This window comes from Rhinatrema bivittatum, chromosome 2, assembly GCF_901001135.1.
Source record: "Rhinatrema bivittatum chromosome 2, aRhiBiv1.1, whole genome shotgun sequence".
Classification (NCBI taxonomy): Eukaryota; Metazoa; Chordata; class Amphibia; order Gymnophiona; family Rhinatrematidae; genus Rhinatrema; species Rhinatrema bivittatum.
Genome location: NC_042616.1, coordinates 108,869,942 through 108,890,086, shown reverse-complemented (window position 1 = coordinate 108,890,086; position 20,145 = coordinate 108,869,942). Strand labels below are relative to the sequence as shown.

Sequence of the window (20,145 nt, the reverse complement as noted above, 5' to 3'; positions counted from 1 at the left end):
AAGGCACCATGAAGGGAGGAACAAAGCAGCAAAGATGGCAGGAAAAACCCCAGTGCCCTGACAAAGCAGCACAAGGAGTGGCATGAAGACCCCCAAGGCAGATGCAAAGCAGTCACCCACATTGCCAAGAATGACCCAAGGTATTGAATTTAGGGTTTGGCAGCAAGGCCCCCAAGGTGGAAAATCTGAGGTATGGAAGTATTGCTGAGTGGCAGAAAAGATCCCCAAGGTATAGCATAAAGGGTAAAGCAGCCAGGCAGAGTGGCAGCCAGATCCCAAGGGGAAGCATCGGGAGTGGTGCAGCAAAGTGGAGTGGAAGCAGGAACCTCAATGTGTAGCGTCTGGGATATGGCAGCAAGGCAGAGCGGCAGCGGAACTAACAAGCTGTAGCATCAGGAGCGGGAGAGCACGGCAAAGTTGTAACAAGATCCCCAAGGCGTAGCATCTGAAGCAGGGCAGCAAGGCAGAGTGGCAGCAAAATCCCCGAGGTCCAGTATAAGAAGTATAGCAGCAAGGAAGATTGGCAGCAAGCTGTACATCGGATCAAGTACTGCTCTTATAGTGGCTGAAAGTCCATCTGTCAAGCTCGGTCTGTCAAATTGATTGAGTGTCTATAATTCAGTGCTTAACAAACCCAGTGCCAACTTGACATTGTGCCACTAGCAAGCTGCTAAGTCTCCAACTCAGGCTCTGTTTTTCTAAGGCAATCCCTCAAAATGTACGTAAAACTCTTTCTCTCACTCTTTCATAAACACATATATACGGTATATAGGTTATATGTATATATACTGCTGATTAACCAAAAACTGACTGAGAAAAAAAACAGGCAAGGCTGCTTTTTTATTCTCTCTGCCAGTCAATCAATGCATTGTGCAGTCAGAGATAAAAAATCTATAGTGTTTGTTCACTGGCATTGCTTTTTAGCCCCACCACCTTTTGCCCTACTCCAGTGAACACACAGCAGCAGCAACACCAGTGAAGATATGGAAAAAAAGCCCTTTGCCAATGTCAAAATTTACCTCTGTCCTTTGAATCTTTTCTTTGACTCTAAAAGTATTTTTGAAAAGACAACTCTTCTCTGTGATACCCAACAGAGAAAATAAAGTTTCTTTGTACATACTCAGACCTTTCAGTGAAAGGAGGATGTCAGTGACACTTGATCCTGATGCCAGCTAGAAGCTAGTTAAAAAATGTTTCACCTTGATTGGTCCTCCATCCTGTCTATTTGGCTACTTCTCTCACCTCAGCTCCATGCTGGCATTTCTTGGTCGCTATAGTTATCGTCTCACTGCAGCACTTTTACATATGCCAAAGATTTGAATGGGAAATATATGCAAATTAAACAAAACTTTTCATTTAAAGTCATGGGTACCTTCAATTCGTTTCAGAGGTCCACTAATGAAACAAAAAAAGTCTTATTTTTTGCATTTGCTTCAAACAAAGGTACATCCTTAATAGAGCATATGTAAAAAGGGGAGGGAACCAAACTAACAGTTTATCTATATACTATATCACCCAAAACAAGATTTTCATAATTTGTTAATCAAATGTGTGAATTTTGTTAGATCAAGGGTCTCCAAACTTTTCAACGGAGGGACCACATAGCATATTTTAAATAGCTAAGAGAGTTAGTGTGTGTGTGGGGGGAGGGGGGTATCTCTCTCAGAGTTTGATAAGCAGGCATCGGGGAGAGGGGAAATCTCTCACGGTTTGAAAACAAATTACAAAGCTCCTAGATTAGCAAAATGTTCTACTTTATTACTTTTTATAAAACTTGTTTTGCAAAAGGGAATACAATTCTTATTGGTTGTTAATCTTTGGAAGCAGCATGGTTTGTAACAGGTACAATCCATGTATTGTGCTGTATTGTTTCCTTTGTTATCATTCTAATACAAATACATTTGACATAAAACTTGTTTTTCAAACGTAACATTAAATGACAGTCTCAAATTACAGATGAGGTGCAAACTCATATTCAGCTTTAAATGTGGCACTTCTTTACTGAAGTACTATTCAGTCCCATACTAGGGCTCAATAATCCTGCATGGGATCACAGACCATGAAGAAAGTGCAAGCAGAGAACCAATCTCCCCAGGCAGGTCTCAAAAACAATTCTACCCCCTCACCCCTCCTCAGATCCCCAGGACAGGTTTGGGTAGCCCTGCCCTGGCCTAGACGGTAGCTTGTTTTTTGTTTTTTAATCTCCATGCGCTGGTATGGGGGTAATTGTCCACTGGTTACACTCATTTTCATATTGATAAACAGACATGAAAGCACAAACAATCCAAACAATAAAGCAGTGCTATTAGTCTGCATCCTAATCTGGTCCTCAAAGTCTGATTTTTGGGATTTCCACAATGAACATGCACAAGGTCTGTTAGCATGCACTACCTCCATTGTATAGAAATACCCATCATGTACATTCATTGTGGAAATCCTGAAAGCAAGATCGGTTTTTAGCCCTCAAGGACTAATTTTGGAGATCTCCTGTGAGTGTCTTACATTACTGTAAACAATGCATATGCATGTTATTCCATATATTCATTTAGCCTTTACTAGTGCAGTTGCCCCTTGATGGTAGGATCAGTGGTCTCAGCAGACCCTGCCCCAGTAAGTGATGTCAATGTAGAGAGGTATGTTCAGAGAAGTTGGACATTCCCCCAGTGGGAGGTGTCATAGGTTAAATAAAACTCATGTGCCCCTCCTGAGCGTAGGGTCAGTTCCTGAGGGTCAATCAGCTGTCCACAGTATGAAGGTACTACCTCTTTACAAGGTGGTGCTGGTATGGGGTCTTTTTCTCCATAGAAATAGGACCATTGGGAGTGTCTCTCTCAGAGAAGTGCTGAGAAGTAGCATTCCTGTCTTACAGGGTCATTCATCAAAGTGCGTTATGGCAATAACACCAAGTAGAGAGTCGTCCCCCCCCCCCCCCCCCAGTCTGGGCACTTCGTGCGTAGCGAAGTGCAAGTATCGTGTCTTACATTACGTAAAAACGTTAACGCACCCCGCAATAAACTACCTACCGAGGCGCTAACATAGCGCGCAGTACGGTAATTCTAAACTTATCATAGCCACTCTCCTTTTTCTTATCGCAAGCATTATCATGCGAAAATGATCGCGTTTTGAAGAATCTAGGGATTAGAGAGGTGGCTGCAGCCCAAGGTTTGCATGCCCAAGTCTTTGGAAGTTGGAAGTCTTAGGGGCTGCGGAGAGAGGATTCTTGAGAGACTGGTGAAGATAAAGCATTAGCCTCAAGGAAGAGAGAGTCACATCCATATTCCTCATCAATCCAGGGACAACACTTGGAGAAGTTTGGAGGAAAAAAAAAGAGGATTGTTCTTCTTGGAAATTCAAAGATAATTCATTTTTGGCAGACAATAATAAAATTCAACAAGATTGCCTTCTTTATACTTTAAGTATATCATTTGCCTGCAAATCATTCAACTCTAATTCTCTTGATCACACTATTCTAGACTACTTTCAAAAGGATTTGAAGAAACTGAAATTGTTGTGCATTGCTGTGAAAATCACAAAATATGTTTTTGAAATTCATTTTGTAACTATTCAACAAAGCATCAACAAAGCACTTTGAAGGAAAATTGGGGTAGATTTTCAAAGGGTTGCGCGCGTAAGATAAGTGCGTAACCCCAGAAAACCTACCCCTGCCTCCCCCTGCACACGCCAAGGCTATCTTGCATAGGCTTGGTGGTGCGCGCAAGCCCCAGGACGCGCATAAGTCCTGGGGCTTGAAAAAAATGGGCTTTCTGGGGGCAGGGCCAGGTGCGGGGCGCCAGCCCGGGGGGGTGTTCCAGAGGCGGGACTGAGGCCTCCGGAACAGCCACCAGGCCGGGGGATGGAGAGCCGGCATGCGCTAGTTACGCCTGCCCAGAGGCAGGCAAAACTTCTCCAACAAAGGTAAGGGGTGGGGGTTAAATAGGGGAAGGGAGGGGAAGGTGCGGAGAGCCAGAAAAAAAGATTCCTCCAACGCCTCTCCGATTTCGGAGCGAATCGGAGCGGCCTAGGGAGGGAATGGAGGCAGGCTGCTCAGCTCGGCACATACAGGTTGCACAATTGTGCACCCCCCTGCACGCGCCGACCCTGGATTTGTAGATTTGTTCACGCCGGGTTGCGCGAACAAATCTACGCCCGCGCATAACTTTAAAAATCTACCCCAGTATATATAGCTGTCATATCCTTCGAAAGGATTCCACAATCTAGTAGACGAAAGAAAGATCATTTTCACATAAATGATTTCTAAAAATTTGTAATTTTGCTTCAAAAGATCTTATATCCAACAATAGCTTGTATGCTAGCTTCTCTTTTCCTTGGAGCTTAACAGTTAAAGTCATTCAATAGTTATATCTGTCAAAATGCAAGATCCCACAACCAAGCAGGATCAGAGAATTCTGGCACTGGTTTAGCCTTTTCTTGCATAAATGTCTTGACGAAGTTCAAAAAATCATTTTAAGACTTTCCCACGGCTTAATCAGCATATTTCAGTATGATACAACACATCGCCATATTCTGCTTCCATCTCTGCAACATAATAGTGGAATTGTCATTGATTCCACCCATTTCTTCAAATGTAATTCACAAGTTTTATGACAGTCGAAGGTCAGTATTTTCCCACCACTGCCTGTTGATGAATAATTCAGTGTAGCTGTATTTTTTCTTATTCTTAGATTTTCGATTTCTTTGATGATACACCTGATTTGCCCTATCTTTGTACTGGTAATATTCTTTGCACCATCTGTAGTTACACTTTGCAGCTTTTGCCAGCTCAGGTGTATTTTAACTGTGCTGCATCAGCAGCATCATTATTGTCATCTAGTGCTTCAGAGAAAGTAATAAAACGGTGTGCTTTTTCTTTAAGTTGAGAAAACATATTTCCTCCCTTATCTTCCACTCTTCCAGTGGCTGTACTCACAGATAAGCTCACACTTGCAAATGCATTTCTTATATCAGGGCACACTTCCTCGGCTGTTTTTCATATACAGTTCTTTACAAATTTGCCATTACTAAATGACCTTCCACCCTCAACCAATAATTGCGCTACATTATTGCTGGCTCTAACAGCTGCCACATTTTCATTGGCACACTTTTTAAAAATGTGCTGTTGGCCCTCCAAGCTTCTCCTCACCTTTGTAATTCACAATTTTCCATCCAAACACTTCGTATTTTGCCATATGTTTTATTACATAATGCTTTTCAATATTGTACTCTTTTAGCATGGCAACAGTACTTTACAAATCAGGCACACTGCTCTGTCTTATAAATGCACAAAGAAATAATGAATTGATTGTCCGTTGTTCATTAAAAACTTGACATTCATGATCAATTTACCTTTTTTTTTTATGACATAGCAATTTCAAATTAAATGTACTTTTAAACTTAATTTGCTTACAGTTTCACAAATTTTAGTATTAAAATGTAAAATCCACATTTACCTTCACTCCTGTGCTTTCTCTCTTATGTTTTTGGCTTGCTCTGGGCACTTTGATCTTCCAGCCGTATTCTTCGGATAATAACGCAGGTCCCTTCCAATTACACAGTCTTTCTATTGGATAAGCGGTACTAGCTCAGCAATGTCTCCTCTTTGCTATTCTAAGAGACATCTTCTATCAAAGTATTATGTGAGCAATCACAATAAATGGCATTAATATTTACGTTCCACAGGAGTTTGAAGCTATGCCTTGCACAGCATCCAATTGACAGTAGTGTCGGCATATCCTCTCCCCCTGTTTGCATTTCTCTTCTGCCTTCCCCCGCCAGCAAAGCCTCTCCCCCTGCCCCACATTCCCCTCTGCCACTCCGCCACACCAGTATACCTTGTTCCACCAGGGTTTTTAATTTTACAGGTACTGCCCTTGGATTTAGCTACTACTGCCTAGGGATGGTGGTGACAGCAACTGCAGATGGTGGTAGAGGAGCTCTGAATGGGACAAACACTTGTGACTCTCACATATCAGTTTTCCCTCTGACTCTCCCTTCCACCACCAGAACATTCTCTCTCCCCCAGCTTGCATTTTCCTTCTGCTTTCTCCGGTCAGCATAGCTTGTTCCCCTGGGATTTTTACATGCAGGTGCTTTCCTTGGCTGCAATTACTTCTCCCTGGTGATGGTGGCAGTGGACAAACACACCTAATCTCTCACATCTGTCTAGCCTCACTAGCATAACCTTCTCCCAACTCCTTTTTCCCCTGGCCTCCCCCTTCCCCCACCAAGCCCTGCCTCCCTCACTCACTCACCCGGGTCCCGCCTGCATCCCTCCCCCCCCAGGCCTTCTACTTCCTCCCACCATCCTACCTCCTGATTCCTCCTAAATTTTTGTCTTGGGGCCTGGTCACTGTTACGGCCACTTCTGGAATGAGGGTGTGAGCAATAGCGGAAAGGAAACAATGTGACTGGGAACATTTTTTTTTTTGGGGGGGGGCAGTCTCTCCTACAGCTGCTCCTGCTTGGCCCCCGCGGTGCTGAAACGGGGTTGAGAGCATCGGGAGGAAATAGATAACGTGGCTTCAGACTTTATTTTTTTCTGGCTCAATCCCTCCTACAACCGCTTCTTGAGACCTTGAGGTGTTGAAATGGAGTTGGGAGCAGCAGCAGGAAGAAAACATGGGCTGGAGCTTGCTTTTTATTCCCCCCCCCCTCCAGTCCCTCCTACCTCCGCTCTGCTTGCACCCCGCAGCGCTGGAATGGGATTGGGAGCGATGGTGGGATGGAGACAATGGCGAAGGGGGGGGTTTTTTCCCCACTTTACCAGGCCCAGTCTCTCCTACAGCCACTTTTCTTCAGGAGAGGAATTCTGCATTTTATGCCCTTGAAACCTCAGTGCAGGACTATAATAAGTGCTGTGCATAAGACTAGAGAAACCCAGCACGCCACCATATCCATTTAATGGAATTATATTTTACCCCACCTATATGCAAATTTAACCTTTCTGATATTTCACTCCTATAGACTCAAGGACAAGAGTTCAATAGAAAATGTTTACTAAAGGCTCTCCCCTTTATAATCTATTGATATTAATATCCTCACAACTGCTGTTGAATGTCAATTTTACCCTGAAGACTGTCGGTGAAAAACCGGAAAACATTTTGTTTATTTATACCATTCAAAATGCTAGTGCTGAATAATGAATAGCATATGGAGTTTGTCAGGGGATTAATAAGAAAGCTCATATAAAGAAAAGTACTTTTTTTTTCTGGAGTAACACTTTTATTTCCATCCTGCACACACCCTGTGCTTACTTATAGTGAAATATAGCTGCTTAAACATCGTATATGCTTTGGAAGGAAATATTTGCAACAAGTTACTGTGGATGAGAAAATAAGTCTCTGTATCTTAGTAAATGGCATTTACTTTTGCTGACTTGTGCTCTGCAGGTTGCACGGTCATGAAATGACTTTGAATGTAGAGGTGGTTGGAAACAAAAATGGTAACAGAATTCAAGAAAGCTTTCCTGTTTAACACATACCTGCGGCCGCTCTCCAAAATTATCTGGTCTTCATGTACACTGTTCTATGGATGCTGGCCACATATGTTTATTTGCCAAGCATTATAGGTTGGATGTCCTCTTGAAACAGGATGTTAATTTTGGGACAGCTGTTTTAAGGGCGAGTTTACAATCCACAAACCCATTGTAATGAGACTTTGATACATCCCTCATGCTCTTGATTGGTGGAGCAGAAGGACAAGGAAGGAGAAATTAAGATTCACCTGATAATTTCCTTTCCTCTACTTCGGATACTTGAGTCAAGATATCCACCCTGGGATGTGCAAATTGGACTACCTCTGAGAGATCTGATTTTTATAAAATTTACTCAAAGGGGAAACTGATTGAGGAGATTTTAGATTCCTCCAAGGACTAGATTTCTTAGGTAAAGTGCTTCTCATAGTATAAGTTGATCATTTATCTCAGGAAAGTTATTACATTTGTGTTTTTTGTTGAAATTAGGTCTAAATTTTAGGTTTCAGTTTTAACATTTTTGTGTTTGCTTGTTGCTATAGTTTAAATTTATCTTTCATAGTAGTATACTGGCTATATCTGGCTCCATGCATGACATGCATACTGGATATGTTGTAATAAATAAATAAATAAATAAATAAACTCTGCCTCCAACTGCTGGACGAGGGGACTAAACCCACATGCCCTGACTGATATAGGAGAAGTAAAGGAAAGGGAATCAGGTAAATCTTAATTTCTCCTTTCTTCATGTGGCTGTACAGTGCTTAGACATTAAATTGCTCATCTATGGAATTTTTCTGGATTACTTTTCAAAAAGATAAATCCATAAGAGAGAAGGCTTACTGCAAATCTACTGCCACATCTGACTACTTCAGTCAAAAGGCTGATCACATTTCTTTTTTTGTGTCTTGCAGGACTTTGCAGATTCCATATATCAGCTGGTCACGCAGAAGTTTCAGGAACTGACAGACAATTTTACTTCCAGGCACGCACGCCACAAAGTCCTGGCAGGAATTGTGATGACCAGAGGTAAGAGTCCCTATTTTCTTTCATCCTGTGGCGCTTTCAAGTAATATATTATTTACGGTTCCTGATCCAGAGAACTGAAAGATCCTACTCATACACAGATGTTTATAGAAGCAAGGGAAGAAAACATTAAATATTAAACTTCCATCAGGTGCTCCAAACATATATTGATAGTTTAAAAAAAAATTCCTATAAAAAAAAGTAGTATCTGTTCATACTGATGTTTCCAAAATGTGTGGCAAAAAAATGAAATTCTGCCAACCAGCCAGAAGAATGCTATACTTCTACATGACTGTGAAGTCTTGCACGTGGATTGAACACTTATTTTTTTTTATTTCCTAGCACATTTTAAGATGGATCAGGAACTTGTAAAGCTACTATGGCAAAAAAAAAAAAAGCCTCCCTTGGCAGTAAATCTGCTGCAATCAAACCAGCTGGAACATGGCCATACCTAGAGTTACCAAGTTACCCCAGGTTCAACTGAACAGGATGATCTTATCCTGGTTTTTCCCCATTGCAGGCATGGAGTTGTAGTTCTGAGTATTTGTAAGGAAATCAATGGGACAGTTAGAATTACAACTCCATGCCTGCAATGGGGCAAAACCAGGCCCGGATCAGCCTGTTCAGTTAACCTGCAGTGAGTTGGCAACGCTAGGTAGAATTAGTATCAGTGCTCTTTCAGAAATAGATCTCTCCTTTTTTTGGGAGATAAGGTTAATGTTTCCCTGATCTTTTTAAAAGTACACAGATGCAGTGATAAGCTTTCTTGCAATTAAAGCACCAAGTACTGGGATTAGGGGTGACTTTAAATTCCCATGTAAATGTATTGTGGTATATAAAGGGAATTTTTTTTTTATTATTCTTCACAGTTAAGAAGAGTTTTTGACAAAACCTATGTAGAGGGTACTTGAATGTAAGAGTGTTTTGTTTTGGGGTACCTCTAGTAAGTTAAATGTATTTTTACTTGCAAATGTTTAAACAGCTCTCTCCAGTTATGGACTTTTGCTTGTGTTATGTTGAATTCAATTTTTACAAATATTGTTTATTTCCTCTATTTTGCTTTATATAACCAAACTTTTCTTGTATTTCTTTTTCTTGTTGTATACTTGAAAAGTTTTTCATTTATATAAAGTTGAATTTTTTATTTTTTTTTATTAAGATGATCTGCAACTAGGACCTTTTACTGCGCACATTTAAAAATTTGTCTAACCAAATGGCACTCTGTGGTAAAAAGCACTACCACTAGGATATCATATCTTTCCATAATGTACCTACAAAAATTCACATTTAGAAGCCCTGTAAATTGTTTAAAAAAAAAACAAAACTGTGCAGTGGAATTATCCATTACATATAGCGATACTATATACAAAAATCACAGTTTAATTGTCTAAACATATTTGGGTTTTTTTTATAATACTTATGAAACATGGAACATTTAGCTAATCAGATTTCTAAATTACTAGAATTCCTCACTTTTTCATTCAAGTACAGAACATCACATAATGGAATGAAAGACCTAACTGAATCTTACTTGGTAGTGCACATTACCATTACATGAACACTGATTTACATAGTTAAGAGACACTGGGACTCATTTAATAAAGATATTTTTCTATAGTCACAGAAAAGAGAAAAATATTTTAAATAAGGCCCACATTAAAATGGCATTATGAGATAAACTTGTCAAAGTTTTGCTCCAGAGCAAAATTTCAGATTTATCAATAAAATTATCCCAGTATTTTCAGGCCTATGCAGCGATTCAGTGGCAGTGCTGTGCCCCACAATGTGGAAGATCCCCAGGTCAGGCCTTCTATACCCGGGTTGCGCAGGGCTGGGATGCTGCAAAGGCAGTGTTCACAGCTCGCCTGGAAGGAGAGAGAGTCATGGTTATTGCTCAAGGGTGACATCTAGTGGCCGTATTCAGGGACCATGATTGTGGGGTTCCGAAAGGAGCCCTGGCACATGCTGCCTGGTGCACGGTCCTGGCTCTGCTCAGGACCATCATGTCAATGACCAGATTTGGTGCATTGGGGATCCATGGATAGTTGTCAATGAAGGTTCATACTGCCAGGATCGAAACATGGATTTCTAGTGACCTGGAGGCCCAAAGAAGCAGGAGAGAAATTGGTGAGTCAAAATTAAAATTCTCTCTTCGTATCTCCAAAAAGATTAACATTTGGAAGTAAAATGGAGCAAATGTGGCACTGGAACAAACCTTTGATAAGTTTGCCTCTGCATTAGCACTGCAACCAGTGGAAATCCACCGAACTTCATCTATAATTGTATTTTTTTCAATGTCTTCATTGTTCTTCTGTCATACACATTCAGTATGCTGCAACGTCACCTCACTGCTGACATGGTATTTTTAATTCTGATGCCATAGTTGAGTGCAAGGTTGAAGTTTCCTCTTAAGCCTAGAGCAGAGCAAGGGCGGGGTGGTGAAGGGTTCCCCCTTCCAATCAATGATGCACGAGCAGCTGGGAGGGGGTTTTCTCCTAACATCCCACGATGAAATGGGCACCTCTTCCTCTGACCTGGCAGCAGTTTCCCATGATCACTGATCAGCCTGACTGACAAATAAGTAGTAGCACATCTTGACATCTAATGATGGCTGCCACTTCAATATACATTGCAGTTGGACTTAAGAATATTTCTGCAACAATGGACTGTTGCAAGAGAAAAAAAAATAGCCCAAGCACTTCTAAGATGTTATAGTTCTCAAATACAAAATTTTAGAGCTTTGAGCCCACCATTTGAATTTAGGGTAGAATAACTGTGTCTGACTCAGACAGTTCATACACACTGCCCATGAATTCAATTACAGGGAACTTCAGGAGCCATATATAGTCAGATAATAAATCTAATGTGATGTTGGGCTAGTAATGTAAGCCCTGGGTGGGAAAACCCAGATAGTGGACGCAAAGGCTCATATCTCAGTTCAGTTGCCAATTCTCATCCACATATTGTTTTATGTGTCCAGGGCTTCCATAGGGAGGAAACCTAACTTTAAGGCCCTTTTATGTGCAAGGGGGGGGGGGGGATGATGCAATTCTCACACGGCGACACATCACAGCCTTCCCTAGTTCCCTCCCAGTCTGCTCCAATTAAGAAGTGGACTGGGAGGGAACTTGCCTACCCTAACCCCTAAATCGTGCCTTTTTTTTTTTTCCATCTTTGTTTTTCAACTTACTGCAGGGCCTGACCTGAAGTAAGTTGCGCATGCCGGCATCTGGCTGGCATGTGAGGCTCCAGGACAGCGATCAATGCTGCTGTCTTGGCCTGGCCCACCCCCCAATCACGCTCCCTTGGCCCACCCCTTGGAAGAGGCCTGATTCTTGTGCGCGTAATAGGGGTTATGCATATTGGCGGGCCCCTTTAAAATGCACGCGGCGTGTGCAAGGCCCAGCCACGTGTGTAATCCCCATTTTCCCCGTGCGCACCTTTTTAAAAATCAACCCAATATTTGGCTAAATTCTAGCCAGCTAATAAGTTAATTGGTTAGAATTTAGCTGGATAAGTTAGGGGCGTTCTGGGGGTGTAACTGGGAGGAGTTGAGTTAACTGGATAACTCTAATATTGACTTAACCAGTTAAGTCTGGTTGGGCCAAAGATCTGTCCTAAAGTTAGCTGGCAACCTGCAGGAAGGAGCCCTGCAGGTCCCCACCATTGGCTGGCAGAGCTGCCTGTGGCAGAGGCTCAACCAGAGCTTCACCTATACCAACCCTTGTTCCCCTTAGGTTGAACCCTTAAGTGCCGGGGCCAGCAGGTCTTAGGTGGGGGCCTCTGCAGATGAACTGGAGGTCCGTGGAGAAGGACAGGTCTCAGGCCAGGGTAGGCGGGTACAGGCATACTCAGACAACTGGTGGTCGAGGCAGGCAGCATTCAGGCTTGTTTGAGAGGGAGGCAGTGGTCAGTGGCAGGCAGAGTTTAATCATCAAAGAATGTCAAGCTGAAGTAAAAGCAAAACATCCATCCAAGAGAAAATGGGATGATAGACAGGGAGGCACGGAACAACACAGGCAGGCAGGAGACGACACTGAAGAACAGAAGACTGAACACAGGATGAAGACAAGGACAAAGAACTCAGAAATGAAGACCAGCAACTCCTTAACAAGGACCAGGGACTCAGGGATAAAGACCAGGAACACTGAGGCAACTTGCTCTACTAAACAGTAGTGGACCTAATGCAGTGGCAAGGAAGTGCTGCTGAGCTAGCCTTTTATAGGCTCTTGATGGTGATTTAATTGGGTGCCAGTAGCATTTTCCTTCAAACTCACATATAAAGTGTCTGTATATGGTATATTCTGTAATATATTTGATTATTGAGGAAACATCTCTCCCGTGTCTCTAAATGCTACTTATAATTACAGAATTTATAAACAAAAATTTTTTAAGGAAGAAGTGGAATATTTCATAAATTTTTTAAGGCATTACTGGCTTGTAATGCCTTTTAACAGTTTTAATCATAAACTTTCCACCTCCAATCTTGTGTGATTTTTCTGAATTATTAGCTGCGCAAGAAACCTTTTGAAAAAATTAATTACTGTGGTTACGTTAGAGTGCCGGACTTGTAATGATAATACCGACTTGTAATACAGACTTGTAATGATAATACCGACTTGTGTTGAAAACGGCTTTGCCGTTTTCAACACAAGTCGGTATTATCATTACAAGTCCGGCACTCTAACGTAACCACAGTAATTAATTTTTCAAAAGGTTTCTTGCGCACCTAATAATTCAGAAAAATCACACAAGGTTGGAGGTGGAAAGTTTATGATTAAAACTGTTAAAAGGCATTGAAAGCCAGTAATGCCTTAAAAAATTTATGAAACATTCCACTTCTTCCTTAAAAAATTTTTGTTTATAAATTCTGTAATTATAAGTAGCATTTAGAGACAGGGGAGAGATGTTTCCTCAATAATCAAATATATTACAGAATATACAATATACAGACACTTTATATGTGAGTTTGAAGTGTTATTGATATAATAAGTGTCTTTTTAAGTATACTTCTTGTGGTGCATAGTTTTTTGGTTTGTCACAGTAGCATTTTCCTGCCACAGGCCCTTTAAGAAAAGCAACTTCAAGTGTGTGTGCCTTAGGAGGCCCAAGAGGAAGTAGTGAAGTCAGAGGCAAGCTGAGCGCAATGGCTAGCTGCGTGTCTATTCAGGGGCCTGCCCTGGCAAAGAATGTCACTTCAGGCTCAGGGTGGCGATCTTCGAACCGCCAATTGCAACAGGTTTTTTATGTGTATTGAGAAGTATTGTGTGTTATGTTTTTAGGCTTTACACTTTTGGAGAGGGGGTAATATTGATTTTTAAACTTTATTACCACTGCTTTGGATAGTTTTCTAAGGAATGGGGAAGTGGTTATTAAATAGTTTTAACTAAAATGTGATAATATCTCTGTACAGGTTGTTAGCAAGACCACATTTTGAGTGTTATTTTCTATTCTGAGGGCCATAATATGTCTGAAGAGATATGGACACAATAGGGCAAACCAGAGAATGGCTACCAAAATGGTACAAGGTCTGACCAAAAATCCTTTGAAATGAAACTTTCATGGCTAAATATATATACACTATAGTAGAAAGGGGAATATGATTGAAACATTCAAATCTCAAGGGAATAAATATTGAAGAACAAGCAAGCACAGTGAAAAGGAAGTTACAAAATATAAAGTCCTGATTTGAGGTTTAGGGTAGATTCAGGAATGACAAAAAATACACATCTTCACAGAGAGGATGGTGGATGCATGAAACAGATAGTTGAAATGGTGCAGGTAAGAAGAGTATAAATTAAAAAAAACCACAGATGTTCCTTAATTACAAAAGTGAAAAAAGAATCTGACAAAGGGTTTTTGGCTTTATAACAGTAGGAAATTTGAGCAGACTAAAAGTTGAGCTCACCTGCTTGATTATTAAGACACTAACAGGCCGATGCAATATCAGCGAACATTAGACGGGCGCTCATGTTTGAGCGCCCTCTGTTAACACATGCTGATCCACCTCTCCTGGGCACCTGATTTTATATTTAAATGGGCTGCCATGGTAAAAAGGAGGCGCTACGGAGAATTTTGCATTCCTAGTGCCTCTTCGGCATCAAGCGCCCAGGAGAGGTGGCTGTCAGCAGGCTAGGAAATTGGATATTCAATTTTACTAGTGTCTGTCTTCCTTATCTATACACAGCCATGGGTTAGGAAAAATGGACACTTGCTGTAGTTACACGATGTTAGGTTCCATATTAGGAGTTACCACCCAGGAAAAAGATCTAGGCATCATAGTGGATAATACTTTAAAATCGTCGGCTCAGTGTGCTGCAGCAGTCAAAAAAGCAAACAGAATGTTAGGAATTATTAGGAAGGGAATGGTTAATAAAACGGAGAATGTCATAATGCCTCTATATCGCTCCATGGTGAGACTGCACCTTGAATACGGTGTATAATTCTGGTTGCCGCATCTCAAAAAAGATATACTTGGATTGGAGAGATACAGAGAAGGGCAACCAAAAAGGGGATGGAACAGCTCCCCTATGAGGAAAGGCTGAAGAGGTTAGGGCTGTTCAGCTTGGAGAAGAGACGGCTGAGGGGGGATATGATAGAGGTCTTTAAGATCATGAGAAGTCTTGACCGAGTAGATGTGAATCGGTTATTTACACTTTTGAATAATAGAAGGACTAGGGGGCATTCCATGAAGTTAGCAAGTAGCACATTTAAGACTAATCAGAGAAAATTCTTTTTCACTCAACGCACAATAAAGCTCTGGAATTTATTGCCAGAGGATGTGGTTAGTGCAGTTAGTGAAGCTGGGTTCAAAAAATGTTTGGATAAGTTCTTGGAGGAGAAGTCCATTACGTGCTATTAATCAAGTTTACTTAGGGAATAGCCACTGCTATTATTGCATCAGTAGCATTGGGATCTTCTTAGTGTTTGGATAATTGCCAGGCTCTTGTGGCCTGGTTTGGCCTCTGTTGGAAACAGGATGCTGGGCTTGATTGACCCTTGGTCTGACCCAGATTGGCAAGTTCTTATGTTAATTGAGCGTTTTCTGAACCTGACCACTGGTGACACTTTTTTTTTTTATGGTTCTCCTTTTTTTCGGTTCCTCTGACTTGGTATCACCATGATATTAAGTCAGAGGAACTATGGAAAAGCAGTATTTTCTGCTTTTTTATAAGTTTTTGGGGCTTCTCAAAAATTAACACTTGCCCCAGAGCAGGTATTAATTCTGGAGTGTAAAAATATGCACGCTGAGTACACACTTTTTTTTGCATTGGGAGATAATAAGTAATAGTCTAATCAACATTAATTTACATGTGATGAGCGCTATTAGCGATGTGCTGTTTGAACATGTGTTTTGGACATGCTAATCCCCTTATGGCATGAAGGGTTTTGGACATGATTCCAAAGACATGTAAAGCTGTGTGCTCAGCCGAGCTCACTATATTGCATCAGCCTGTAAGAGGAAAGTCAACTCAAGAATCAGTAAAGCAAACCTATGCTCTCTCATGCTGAAGAATTTGAACAAGTAGGGAATGTAGACAATGTCTATTTTTGTATTATTTTCTACATATATTTTATATAGGTGGTTGAACAGTAAGGATAGGGACACATAGGGAGGATAAAGCCATCACAGAAAGACTAAACAAATTCTTTGCTTTGGTGTTTACTTAAGAGGATGTTGGAGAGATACCCATTCTGGAGATGGTTTTCAAGAGTGACAATTCAGATGAACTGAACCAAGTCACAGTGAACCTGGAAGATGTGGTATGCCAGATTTACTACTCTCCAATTTTGTTAATCACCTGCTCTGGATGACCAAGATTACAGGCCAAGGGAACCAAGAGGATGAGAGCTGCATCTACAAAGACAAAAAGAAATAAAGGAAAGGCAATAAGCTATTGATGCTGAAGTAATGCAAGGGTGCATGTGTGATAGGGAAGCAGTGGTAGGTTGTGAGACAGGGTATGGTGCAAGCAATGTGGTGGAGGTGGGATAAAGAGTGGGGAGCAGTTAGAGATAAACAGTATGTTAAGGTGACCATTGAGTAATCTGGGTGTTCCTACATCATTAATTGTTGGATTTTTAAGTACTGTATAAAGTTGTTAAAAAAAGATATGGACTTAGTTTATTTCATGAAGAGTATTTGCATGAAAAATTATCAGATTACTGGCATATTAGATTTACCAGCATGGACTACTCCCCAGCAAGCTAGATAATGGGGCTTTGGTTGTAAATATAAAAAACTCCATACAATAAAATTGAAATATCAAAAACAACTCAAACGATATGAACCTAGAAGTAATCAGAAGTCATAGAAAGATACAAAGTATGGAAGACGACAAGCAAAATTTAAAAAAAGTGTTCTTTTAACAGCAATATCCTCCGCATGCTGTCATATGAATTCCAATTTAAGTTGTGAGTCTTAGAGTGCTGGAAGCTCACAACAAAGTTAGTTAACAAGCTAGAGGCCTTCCAAGACAACTGCCTATGTAAGATCATTGGACACTTTTGGCCATGAAGACTCTGAAACAAGAGCTGCATCAGAGGACAAATATACAAATCTGTTGTCCAAATAGTAAAAAGAAGAAGAAGATGGCATGACGGGCATGTGTTCAAATGTCCCCTGGCACACGGCCCAAAGCTGCCCTGTGCCAGATACTAAACAGAAAGGATAAGAGGAGTCATCCCAAGGAAACAGAATAGAGAAAGATGAAGACCTTTGGCCTGAGATTGGCAGTAATACTGTGCTCTCGTGGCTGCCTTGTGTCATTTCAGGCAGGAAGAGGATTGAATAAATGAATTAGATGAGCAGGGAGTAAAAGATGTGCTCAGGGTCACTCAGAAACAGTTTTTACTGAGGAGGATGTTAGAGAGATGCTCAAACCTGAAGCATTCTTTGTACATGATGATTCAGTGGAACTAAAACAAGTCAGTGTGAATCAAGAGGTGCTTGAGCAAAACTGACAAACTAAACAGTAGCAGATCACCAGGATCTAAGGGAACTTAAATATAAATTACAATCTGTAATTTATCATTTAAATCTTCCTCTGTACCTGAGAACTGGGAGGGTAGCAAATATAAAATCAAGTTTCAAGAAGGGCTCCAGGAGTGACTTAAGTAATAACAGACCAGTGCCCTTTACATTGGGAAAAGTGGTGGAAGCTATTGTTAAGAACAGAAATTACTGATTAAATAAAATAAACTTGACTTATTCAGGAAGAACCAACATGGATTTATCAAAGGGAGGTCATACCATATCAGGTTTGCTGCAATACGTATAAGCCTCATTTTGCCTTTTCAGGTATCTGGAGTCACTCAAAATATCAGCATCTGGAACTAGGTGGAGAAGACCATAAACTGCTATCAATCAAGTTGACTTAGGGAATAGTCACTGCTATTATTGGCATTAGTAACATGGGATCTATTTAATGTTTGGGTACTTGCAACCTGGATTGGTCACTGTTAGAAACAGGATGCTGGGCTTGATGGACCCTTGGTCTGACCCAGTATGGCAATTTCTTATGTTCTTAACCTATTAAGATTCTTTGAAGGTGTGAATAAGCATGTGAATAAAGGTGAGCTGGTTGATAGTATAATTGGTTTTTCAGAAGGCATTTGATAAAGTCCCTTATGAGAGATTCCTCAGAAAGCTAACAAGACATGGAATAAGAGGCAATGTCATATTGTAGATTGATAGGTTAAAAGAAAAGCAAAGAGTAGGGATAAATGGTCAGTTTTCCCAATGGAAAAAGGTAAGAACATAAGAAATTGCCATGCTGGGTCCATCAAGCCCAGCATCCTGTTTCCAACAGAGGCCAAAACCAGGCCACAAGAACCTGGCAATTACCCAAACACTAAGAAGATCCCATGCCACTGATGCAATTAATAGCCTTGGTTATTCCCTAAGTAAAATTGATTAATAGCCATTAATGGACTTCTCCTCCAAGAACTTATCCAAACCTTTTTTGAACCCAGCTACACTAACTGCACTAACCACATCCTCTGGCAACAAATTCCAGATCTTTATTGTGCGTTGAGTGAAAAAGAATTTTCTCCGATTAGTCTTAAATGTGCTACTTGCTAACTTCATGGAATGCCCCCTAGTCCTTCTAGTGGTAAGCTCCAGGGACCTTTACTAGGACCGGTATTGTAAACTTATCTGAAGTCAACGAAACAATGTGACAAGGCGATAGCTAAAGCCAGAAGAATGCTGGGCTGCATAGAGAGAGGAATATCGAGTAAGAAAAGGGAAGTAATTATCCCCTTGTACAGGTCCTTGGTGAGGTCTCACCTGGAGTACTGTGTTCAGTTCTGGAGACCGTATCTCCAAAGAGACAGAGACAAGATGGAGGCGGTCCAGAGAAGGGCGACCAGAAAGGTGGATGGTCTTCATCGAATGACTTATGAGGGGAGATTGAAGAATCTAAATATGTACACCCTGGAGGAAAGGAGGAGCAGAGGTGATATGATACAGACTTTCAGATACTTGAAAGGTTTTAATGATCCAAAGACTACGACAAACCTTTTCAGTCAGAAAAAAATCAGCAGAACCAGGGGTCACGATTTGAAGCTCCAGGGAAGAAGACTCAGAACCAATGTCAGGAAGTATTTCTTCACGGAGAGGGTGGTGGATGCCTAGAATGCACTTCCGGAGGAAGTGGTGAAGGACTTCAAAGGGGCGTGGGATAAACACATTGGGGTAGATTTTATAATTTAGCGTGAACGCGTACTTTTGTTATGTGTGTATGACCATGATGAGAGATTCTGCTAGCATATAGTGTCTGTATAGGGATCTATAGCAATTGGGTTTGTTTTGTTTCCTCAGTAGGTGGTGTATTGGTATTCTAGGACCCAATGTAATATCTACCCTTGCTTTTTCATAGGTAGGGTTATTGTTGTTTGAGTCCTTTGTGTTATTACTGTTATGTTATGATGGGATTGCAGTATAGATTTTGAGTGTCTTTTTTGCAGGGTTTTGTGTTAGGTCACAATCTGCCGGGCAGTGGAAGGTGTTTGTACTGCTGTTACTGTGAGGTGACACCAGAATTTGAAAATATCTTTTAGTATGATGAGCTGTAAGGGAAACATCCAAGCTCCATTGTTTGGGGGAATTTCAGTGGATGCACAGAGTTACAGAACTGGAGGTGCAGGATTTGTATTGACATTCTGTTCCTTCCTGTTACGGCCACCGGCCATGGCGGTCCACGACCGGGGCCAGTCACCTACCCGCGGCATCAGGATCTTCTGGGGACGCCTGCAGGAGCCGGCAGCTGCCGCTGAAAGTCTCTTCATAGCTGTGCCGAGTCCAAGATGGCCACTGTCCTGATGACAATTTGGGCCTGTGACCTATCAACTTCGTCTGCCAGCGACATTACGAATTCATAATTCCTTTCACATGTCACTGATGAAGCCATTGGTCCTAACTTGGCCTTCTCGCAAGGTTCCTGAAGCCTCTCAGCATAGGGCTGAAGAGGAGAAAATTTATCAGGTACATGAGGTACTGGATGTCCGACTCCATGGCAAAACATGGGAATACCTCATAGCCTGGGAGGGATTCGGACCGGAGGAGAATTCCTGGGAACCTGCTAAGAACATCCTGGATAAGAACCTCCTCTACAATTTTCATATGGATCACCCAGGGAAGTCCAAGC

General features: G+C 41.4%; 1 protein-coding gene across 1 annotated transcript in view; it reads left to right on the top strand.

Annotated features, from left to right (window-relative positions):
• The window catches only part of ADARB2 (adenosine deaminase RNA specific B2 (inactive)), a 1,217,300-nt gene that overhangs the window by 1,010,053 nt on the left and 187,102 nt on the right, over positions 1–20,145 (top strand). Inside the window, exon 4 of the mRNA XM_029588545.1 lies at positions 8,383–8,497. Within this exon, the coding sequence (XP_029444405.1) occupies positions 8,383–8,497 (115 nt within the window). The remainder of the gene's footprint in view (positions 1–8,382; positions 8,498–20,145) is intronic.